Raw genomic sequence first — 9,944 nt, forward strand, 5'->3', positions numbered from 1 at the left:
TATCTTGAAAGACTTATTGTGCTTGCTTTATCTTCCTTTACTTGCTATCATATACATTATGTTACATATTTTGTACTTGTAAAGCTTCACCTTAGTTTTTGAAAACACAACATAATTCTTGACTCGTGTATTATAGCCACTCTGTAGGTGAAAGATTTCACCCCAAGTTTGTGGTTGCAACTGCTACCCTGCTACCAAAACATTAGTGATCTTTATTATTTCTTGCCCAATAGTTGAACCCATAAGCCAAGGCCAAGCTATTCAATACAGTGGCTGCGAAAGCGTGCAGACATATATTCAAAAACTTGACTTTCAGTTTTGATAAAGTCGCCGAGACAGGAACACACTATTATTATTTGTCAAATACCAACCTTATATTTCTAGATCATTCTCGAGTTATTTTACATAAATTTTATAAAACCCAAATTTTTTATATATATATATTTTGCCTGCATTTTTTTTATGTACTAAAAATTGTTCATCTAAGTAATTTCTTTTCTGACATTATAAAATATTAAATAAAAAAAATCTTTGGAGAATAAGTCAAAGTACGTGTTTATAGAAAAAAAATCTTGTGTGAAGTTAAAGAATATAATTAATATTTATAATGTAGTGAAAATACAAAAAAAAAACAAAAAAAAAAAACAACCATTTTCTTAAATTAAGGCCTTAATGGTCTTCAAGATTAAAAATATCCTTGATAAGTAACACGGTTTCATAAGCTAAGAGGAAACAGGTGCTTTTTATTTTCATCCATTATTGTGGTTTTCCCCGAACTCAATGCAGTCTATGTTACTAAAGCAGGTTGGTACTATCATACATACACATATACACCTGTAAGCAGATTGTTTTTGCAATAAAAATTGTTATAATTTCTGACTATTTTTGTAGGTTTAGCTTATTATCTAAACAGACAGTTATTAACAGGCCTGTTTCGCAGAACACTTGTGTAAATTAAGTATAACCTGTTTTCTCAACAAATTTGTTTCAGTTATTCCATTCTTTTTAGTTATATTTGTTAATAATTTTGATGAATTTATTTTAAAATCTGTAATAATATACCCGGTGAGTTCAATTTCAGAGAGAATTTGTTAATTAAAAATCAGCAAACAACATTATCATATGGAGGCCATTTTGCAATTGTTTGTATTGTTTTCTGTTTTTAATAAAACCATTATAATAGTACATAGTGCAGTTTTTATTTCAATTTTGAAATGTAATGTGATTCCTAATTTAACCTTAAGTGTATACACATATTAAACAGTTCTATTGAGATGTACGAGTAAGTATAAGCTAGTATTATTGCAACCACCTAAGACCATTGAATATGTATATGTTTATTTATTACATATTCATTGCTAGGATGCACCATTAGTGAGTACAAAGCTTGCAAAGAAATATTTCAGCGGCAATGAAACAATGCCTGAAACCTGTCAATACTTCAAAAACATGAAGAAATAATTACAAAAATATCTTCACAGGTTTAAGTTTTAATCATTTAACACTGTAAAAAAAGAAATGTGATAAATGTCATAATTTTGCTAAAACGTATTCAGAAGTAAAAACCCCAGCCGAGAGCATGACAGGATCTCCGAGTCAGCAGGACCGTTACGGGGGATCATCTCTTTCCCCTAGGAATCTCCAAGTTGCCTTGAGAAGACATTAATGCTCCTTCCCCACTGTTTACAATATGAGACTAATTTGACCAAGTAGAAAGTTTGGTTGAGCTAACATGCCAAGCTGCCACATTAAAAAAAATTATACACTAACCATGGTTATTGGGCTTCTTTTTTCATAATTTTGATGCTTTCAATATTTTCCTTAAGTTTGGTAATATTATTTCGAACTGAGTTTTTAACTTGTAGGGTACATGAAAAAGTAACTGCATAAAGGCTTATGAAGAAAGGTTAAAAAAAAAGATGAAAAATTTTATTTTCAAAATTACTGTAATTTTTTTTAGCACCACTATCAACCTTAGTGTGAAAAGATACGAGACAATACACTTTGAGATGTGTGCAAAAGTTTTCCTAGTTAATATTGAGAAAACTTAAGAAAAAACGTTTCAGTTCCGCAGAAGCACCACATGATGTAATGTGTCACGAGAAAGTTCAATTCTTCAAGCCTTTGAAGTCTTGCGCCAGCAGGAAGGTTTCGGCAGAGTCGGACCGACTGGCGCCCGGCTTGACCGTCCGCACCCGCGCGTAAAATGCGGCTAGGTCGCGCGCAAGGCTCCGGGTGTTGCAGCCGTCCCACATCTTCACCAGGAAGAACGCCCCTGAGCCGGACGCCTGCGCTGCGAAGCGCAGCGCAGTGTATGCCAGGTGCGTGATGTTCTCGTGGTCCATTTCCCGCACGCCCGACGCGTTGGGGGCCATGTCGCTCACAACGCCATCCGCCCCACGTCCGTTCAGCGCCTCCCGGACTCTCTCTCGAGTCTCCGGCACCGTGAAGTCCATGTTGCCGATGATCGTTGCACCCTCGATGGGGTGGATGGGTTGTCTGTCAACCGCTACAACACTACCGACTGCTTGCCGTGTGTCTGGAATAAAAAAAAGTCAAATTTCTGAACACCATGAACGAGGCACTACTATTAAATAAACATGAGACTCAGTAGTAAGAATGAATGAATGAATGAATGAATTAGTGTTCAAGGCCCCCGCCTACCCGGGCACACACACGGTGTGCAGAGCTTCAAAAGAAACTGTGTGATTTGAAAACTTCTCAGGCTATCCAAGTGGTGTCTGTTTACGAAAATATTTTTTGAATATACTAAGAGCGGATGAGTAATTCACTTTCCTTATTCAGCTTTCAAACTTTTTTTTTTAATGTGAAAATGGTTAAAATGCATGTTTTGAGAATAATTTTTTTACATGGAACACCCGGTACACATTCTTAAAACCATTCAAGGGACTTCCATTACACCTTTATCTTTATTTCTCCACCATATAAATTTATGGTTACTACTCACATCTCATAGCTGTCTATGCAGATTTTACCTGGGCCCAACTAACTAGTAGTAGTCTAGATTTAAGATAGGGGAGTTAGTCATGGCATGGCAGCAATTGATGCCATGACTAACTCCCCTATCTTAGATCTAGATTATAACTAATCAAGTTGGGCCCAGGTAAAACCTGCATAGACACAGAGAAAACCCTGAGCTCATTCATATGGGGTTAAATAGTCCAAGCTTTAAGCATGTAGGTATAATACAGGACAAAAGGAATGGTCCAGGAAGAAGAGTTACTTAGGGGCAGAAAGTTTCGACCGTGCTGGGGTTGGGAGCTTGCAACTTTCGGTCTGAATTGGTGTTTGAGCGCGTCTGGATTGGTAGCAGTGAAGCATGCATCCCTGGCAATGAGCGACTTCATTCGTCTTTCTGTTTGTTACCTCAACTATTTGTCATTCGCATAACGATAATCTGGTTTCCCTTCATTTAATTCTATGCCACCAAGATATAAACAAAATTAAATAATAAACAAAATTAAAGATAATGGTAAGGCTTCCATGGCATGGCATGGCTATGCAAAGAAAGGTTTTGAATGACACCCCAAGACAACAGTGAACTCTGTCACCATCCTGGCTACAAACTCCTTGTTCATAAGTTTGTATTAGTTAAGACTGAAAATAGGTGCAAAACTTCTCCAGGCTGGCATGGCCACTTTACACCTTAGCTTTCATGGTCACGAACATAACGTGTGTTGGTATTGGTGTGGCAAATTACATCAGGATATGAGAAGTTTCTCTGGGAAGTCCCATTTATTTCCTCAAGGTCACGTCACTAGTAATTATTCACTACTATCTTTCCATTCTTCAGTTTAAACTTGAGCACAATTCAAACAAACAAAAAAAATATTTTTTACTGTCAGTAAATACAAAATACAAATGTGTTGCAGGGTATCAATAAATAAATAAAAATGTTCATTTCCATACCACGAAGCTTAGAGCACTTACAAGAAGCACATGACCACCCTACATTGCCAATGGCTAGAGAAAAGATTTTATGGCTTTATTTTTCGACAAACATTGGTTTTTAAAACAGATAAATGTGTTATTGTTTTTATTTTTATAAATTCTGTTAATTTTTAGTAATAGTGTTCAATTCAACAAACATGACACTAAAATGTTTCACAGTATTTACAATTCACCAAAACACACAGTGTAATTCTAATTGTGATACATAATGCCTTTTTGCAATAATTTGTAGTATGCATGTCTAGGGCAGAACTATTCTGAACAATAAAAATAAATCAGCAAGCATTTCTGTATTTGAAAAATGTTCCAACGTTAGTAATTTAATACTAAATAAGTAAAACAAAATAAATTTTTTATAATAAATTATGTTACAAACTTTATGCCAAAAAAATTATGTTCATTGACATGCTGCTTTACTATGCTGTTTTGGTTTTATCACAAATAATCATAAAATCTTGTCCTTAGCAATGACAACCAAATTTTCAGCGGAGTACTAGCTACGGCATGGGTGTCGAAAGGATATATTTTTTGGGAAGGACTTCAATTGATTTAGTTGTTGAGGAATATCCATCCCCTGGAAAAAAAAAAAAAAAGCGGGTCCCCTGGGAAAATTTGGGGTTTGAAGGTGCAAAAAGGTGGTTTTTACGCATTTTTCTTTCCTAAATATTCTAATTATAGTTGGTTGCAATATATAATTTATTTTTTATAAAAAATATTTTCAGAGAACACATTTGTAAAAACACAGTTAACATATCTGCTGGTGCTGTATCCACACAAAATCATTAATTTGAACATCAGGAGAAACCTGAATGTTACACTTCAATGCCGCAGCAGTATTAAGAATATTTCGCACATGTACACAAACCTAAGTAATAAAGTGATTATATTCACTATTATTATAGGAGGGGACGAATTTGAAGACTTTTATCATTGGGGGGGACGTGGCTACGGAACACACGGCATCCCGAGGTACACACGTGACCACGCGGAGACGGGACGTCACCTCTGCCACACGCGTTTGTCCGCTGCACGAGCACTTGCGTCCAGCTGCCGGGGGCCGCCCCACAGTCCACGACACACCGGCCGGGCGCCAGCAGGTGGAACCTGTCGTCTATCTCCAGCAGCTTGAACGCACTGCGACACCTGCGCTCAACACCCACACACATCTACAACACTGCAGCTTCAAGGGTTATACCTAGAGTCCAGGAAATTTCGCGGATTCCCTTGGCCTCGGGATAGAATTCAAAGTTATAGGTGTGCTCGACCCATGTTTACTTCCCCATTGGTTGATTTCTTAGCGAGAACATTTTTATCCTTGTTATTTGGCACTACCTGATTCACTCACTTCTCTCCTAGCTGGACGTCATTGGCTCACGGTCGTAGAGGGGCGTGTCCAGATAACTGCGGTCCAACCATGAACACAGTGCGACAGTGTGGAGGTTTGCATTCTAGCTTGCGACTAAATTAATGCGCGAAAATTCCGTGGCTCTAGTTATACCACACCATCTTGGATTTTTTGTCTTTTTTGCCATATTTATAATTTTGTAATATTCAGCCCAATTTTTTTTTTGGCATTTCAAGGCATATATCACATCTCCCAGACCTTTTATATTTTGTTGCAACCACACATTTACCAACAGGCTCTAGTCTCTAAGTGCTGATTCAATATTTTAATTATATTAAATTTCATGTATTAACTTTTTTAAATAACACCGAGCATGATAAATATAAAAAATATTGTGTTTTAAACTACGTTTCTTGATGCGAATTACACATAGTTTCCTCACCACCCGCCACTAGATTTCACTGCCGGAGCAGCTACGTCGACTATAGAATCATTCCATTTGCAGTTAACTTACTGTTTGTTAATAAATATATTGCCAATCTCCCTGTGTTATTTCCAATTGCGAAGTCGCTCTTTAAATTCTGAGTCTGCTCTGTTTGAAGAGACTGTACATAAAGCCAGGCTGGGTCATATCTCAATACCACGTGTGCCAAAGAAACAAAAATGTAGAGGAAATGTACGAAGTCATGAAAGTTGGCGCAGATGGAATATTGCTAGTTGTGTGTTGTTGAGGTGGTTCCTTTCGGAGCAGAAACGAGCATGCTCAATTTGATTTGGTGTTTACAACCTGCAAATGTGCTTCAATATGGTGGTGAGCAGGAGTTAAAAGCATCTGTGGTTATGTGTGGTTGACGATGTAAGACACAGTGTTTAAAATTTGAGGTAATTTATTAGAATGAATAGTAGTAGGAAAAAAAAGGAAGCATCATTATTAAAATCTGTATTGTCAACCCAGTGATGGAATAAATGTGTCTACATACTAGAATGTTATCTTTTTTTTTTCACTGCAACAGTAGTAAATAGAGGTTTTGGATAGATTGAAGTGAAATTTTGTGTGATAAGTTGGTGTCGCAATAGGATAACAATATAGATGAAGTTGTCAACGAAGTGTGGCATAAGCAATCAATGTCCTTCAATTTTTATCGGACAGGCATGTAAATATGAGTGTTTAGGGCAGGGTACATTCACATGCCTGTCTGGCACAAAATCTATTTTTTTTTTAAGGAAATTACATTACGGTAACTTAAGTAAATAAATTTCAGTATTGTGTTCCATACTAAATTAGGTAGGGTTATATAGCATACTATATGATATCCAGGTTAATAATTTGATAAAAAAAATAAGATGTGAAAAAATAAATTTTAAATAAATGATATTGTAAAATACACTAGAATGGTTGGGATCATAGTGAATGCCACAACACCATAAGTAGACACCCGGAAATTTCGCGAGTTCAACTAGCGTCAAGCTAACCAAAGCTTTATGTTTCTTCCAACCAACGTTTGCTTCTACATTGGCTGATTTCTTAGCGAAAAAAATATAACACTTTTTTATCTTGTTAATTGGCTCTCTCTGATTCGCTTACTTCTCTCATAACTGGACGTCGTTGGCCCAAGGTCGCAGAGGGGCGTGTCCAAATAACTGCTGTCCAATCATGAATAGCGCATGAATATGAATGTTTGCATTCTAGCTTGCAACCAAATGAATCTGCGAAATTTCCGTACCTCTAACCATAAGTAAGTAAGTAAATAATGTATAGTTTGTATATGTTACACAAAATATAACATCCAGAATAAAATAATTTGGTGAAAAACAAGCATGTAGAATGTTTTGTGCCCAAAACCCCCACATTCCCGTGACTTTCGCGTAAGAACGTGGGTGTGTGGTAAGGACTAAAGCGACGCCACGTTGGTGATACTACGGAATTGTGATCCACATTGGTCTGGCCAGACCTCACCTATAGTTCAGCATCTTGGCCTTCTCGACGTACGGGTCAGTCAGCTGCCTGGCGAGCCACAACTGCGAGCTACCGCTGCGGCCTTTCAAGTCCGAGGGGACCTTCCTCCGCGAACTGCAGCACGTGCTGAAACACTTGCTGCCGGTCTTCGCAGCAGCAGTCCCGGCGCATCTCGCGAAACAGCACTGCGCCGATGAGTGCACCAACATTTTAAGCAACAGTCAACCTGCAGAGGAGAAACATCTGCTGTTTCAACATACGCAAAACCTACGTTTTGTGACACTGTTCTCAAAACTGCTACACCGTGTATGATTTCCTTAAGATCCATATAATAACGATGGGATGATGAACCTGAAGACATCATAGGATTTTCTGTTGTTACTATGGAGTGATCACCTGGTAATAGTGTTAAAATAAGTAAAAAATTACAAAATTTTTAAATTTATATTCTTTCGAAAGTGCAGCTTAACATCATTAGTTTTATATTTTATATATAATTTTTTTGTCATTAAAAATATGATAATACAGAGGGCAACTTTTATCCCTGGTTAAGTAACTGTTTAAACAGCTATAGAGCTATAATTACAACATTTAAGTTGAGAAGAGTTCTTCAGCTTAAATAGTAGTTATGTAACTCTCGTTATGACTACGCAACACAGATTAAGGGGCCCGCCCAGTCAGGGGTGTATCTATGTCAGTGAGGCAGAATGATAAGCGCGACGCTCGCTGGTGCTTCTAATGCAGTATGGCCTATAAGCGCACGGCTCTGAACTGACGTGCAGTCAGTTCAAGTTCAATACATGATGCAGTGCTTTACTATTGGTTGGAAAGAAATTAGTGGAAATGTATGACATCATGGCAGCTGGCCCATGACAACAAAATTAAATGACAGAATGAAGGAAAATATAGCATGTAATATTGGTAATGGTTAATGACTAAATGGCATCACAAAAAGAAATACGAAGGTAAATATGTAGTTGGGCGGTATTTGCGAAAAAAAAATGTTTAAAATCCGAAAATACTTTTATTTTATGCTCTTTAACTTCCTCTTTTCAATAAAAGCGGCGGAGGTAATAAATTCCAAATACTTTAGGAGATATCGAATTTTTAAATTTCATCATATGTAGTTGAGCGGTATTTGCGAAAAAAATGTTAAAAATCCGAAAATACCTTTATTAGATGCTCTTCAACTTCCTCTTTTCATTAAAAGCGGCGGTGATAAGAAATTCCAAATACTTTAGGAGATATCGAATTTTTAAATTTCATCACAATTATAGCAGTGCGTTCATGTGGCTTTCGACATTGTTTCTTGTTTACGAGCATCTATTTTTTTATTGGATAATGATGTCACGTGATTGTTCGTGATAGGCCAGAATTCAAATTAACCAATACGTGATTATTTACTTCATTTATTGTTTAAAACTGTGTTTAATTACCGCCTCCAACTTAGGCAAATTTTTAACGTTTCTAATTTTCAAGTATTTTTTTTTTATTGTTGCACAAGTAATAAGTAACAAAAAAATTTTACGTGAGTTGTTTCTGTTCATCCTTTGTCCCGGTTTGTTAGGTCAGGTCAGTTACATTATAAATACTTTAAAACTAAAGAACCATTGAAATAATTTAATATTATTTCTAATGTACGCTTAGTTTCAAAGTATTTATAATGTAACTGACCTGACCTAATCAACCATTTTCATTAATTAGGCATTCACAAACACACGGCAAAATAAAAAAAAATGGCGACGGTCGAATGATAAACACAGGTCTTGTATGCAAAATAAGAACGGCGATATCTCCTAAAGTATTTGGAATTTATTATCTCCGCCGCTTTTAATGAAAAGAGGAAGTTGAAGAGCATCTAATAAAGGTATTTTCGGATTTTAAACATTTTTTTTCGCAAATACCGCTCAACTACATATTTACCCCATAAATTCAAGAAAGGAATGTGGTTTTTTACGGTGTTTAAATGTTTGTGATTGGTAGTAGTTTTTAAGCATTTTGTTTGCTGTGTTTGGTAACCATAACATTAAGCTTAGATGGCGGAGAAATTAAGATAAAAGTGTAACACAAGGTCCTTAGGTGCTTTCAAGAATCTTCATCGAGCGTTTCATGTCTAATCATGTCTATTCTTAAAATATGCATTTTAGCCCTTTTCAGTCTCCTAATAAATACAGTTCAAAAGGTAAATAAGAAAACTGAACTACTCATCCATCCTCAGTGTAATCTAAAAAGATTTATCGTAAACAAATACCACATTTGGAAATCTCGAGTAGTTTTCAAAACGCGTGGTTTCTTCTGAAGCTCTGTACACCGTATGTGTGTCCACTCTTTGTGTGCAGAAGTAGGTGGGCCCCTTAAGGGCAAGCTCGAAAAGAAAAATAAGCTTAAATATTTTTTCGAAACCTTACCTGTTTAATCTATTGGGATTCACACAAAATGCGATACAATAACTTATATAGTATGATATTACTACAAATGCGAACCATTAATGTTTACAATGATGAACAAGTGTTGATAAACAATAAGAGAGCAATCACAACTTAACGGCCATAAATATACGTTATAAAATAGCCTAACTTTTGAGGCATTGATGTGATGACGAGCAAGAGATTATACTCAATCAAGGAAAATTAAATTTAAAAAAAAAGTGTTCCCACTACTGAAATGAAT

The 9,944-nt window shown here is 36.3% G+C and overlaps 1 protein-coding gene across 2 annotated transcripts; it reads right to left on the bottom strand.

Moving 5' to 3' along the window:
• Positions 1-1,123: 1,123 nt before the first annotated feature.
• LOC134537595 (rRNA methyltransferase 2, mitochondrial) lies at positions 1,124-9,863 on the bottom strand. 2 transcript variants are annotated; one of them, XM_063378188.1, is made up of 4 exons: positions 9,683-9,863; positions 7,275-7,500; positions 4,976-5,115; positions 1,124-2,539 (listed from the first exon to the last, which is right to left on the bottom strand). In XM_063378188.1, the coding sequence occupies exons 2-4, from the start codon at positions 7,481-7,483 to the stop codon at positions 2,109-2,111; spliced, it is 780 nt and encodes a 259-aa protein (XP_063234258.1). In that variant the 5' UTR covers positions 7,484-7,500; positions 9,683-9,863; the 3' UTR covers positions 1,124-2,108. The 2 variants fall into 2 exon arrangements, with proteins under 2 accessions (XP_063234258.1, XP_063234259.1); XM_063378189.1 differs by having other exon boundaries at positions 9,758-9,789.
• Positions 9,864-9,944: the final 81 nt, after the last annotated feature.

This window comes from Bacillus rossius, chromosome 12, assembly GCF_032445375.1.
Source record: "Bacillus rossius redtenbacheri isolate Brsri chromosome 12, Brsri_v3, whole genome shotgun sequence".
In the NCBI taxonomy this organism is placed as follows: Eukaryota; Metazoa; Arthropoda; class Insecta; order Phasmatodea; family Bacillidae; genus Bacillus; species Bacillus rossius.

Excerpts from the sequence above, each read along its gene's own strand:
- LOC134537595 (XM_063378188.1), bottom strand. The coding sequence starts at position 7,483 with ATGTTGGTGCACTCATCGGCGCAGTGCTGTTTCGCGAGATGCGCCGGG. Across the intron at positions 5,116-7,274 it reads GCCAAGATGCTGAACTATAG|GTGTCGCAGTGCGTTCAAGC; the intron begins GTGAGGTCTGGC and ends TGTTGAGCGCAG. Across the intron at positions 2,540-4,975 it reads GACAAACGCGTGTGGCAGAG|ACACACGGCAAGCAGTCGGT; the intron begins GTGACGTCCCGT and ends TTTTTATTCCAG.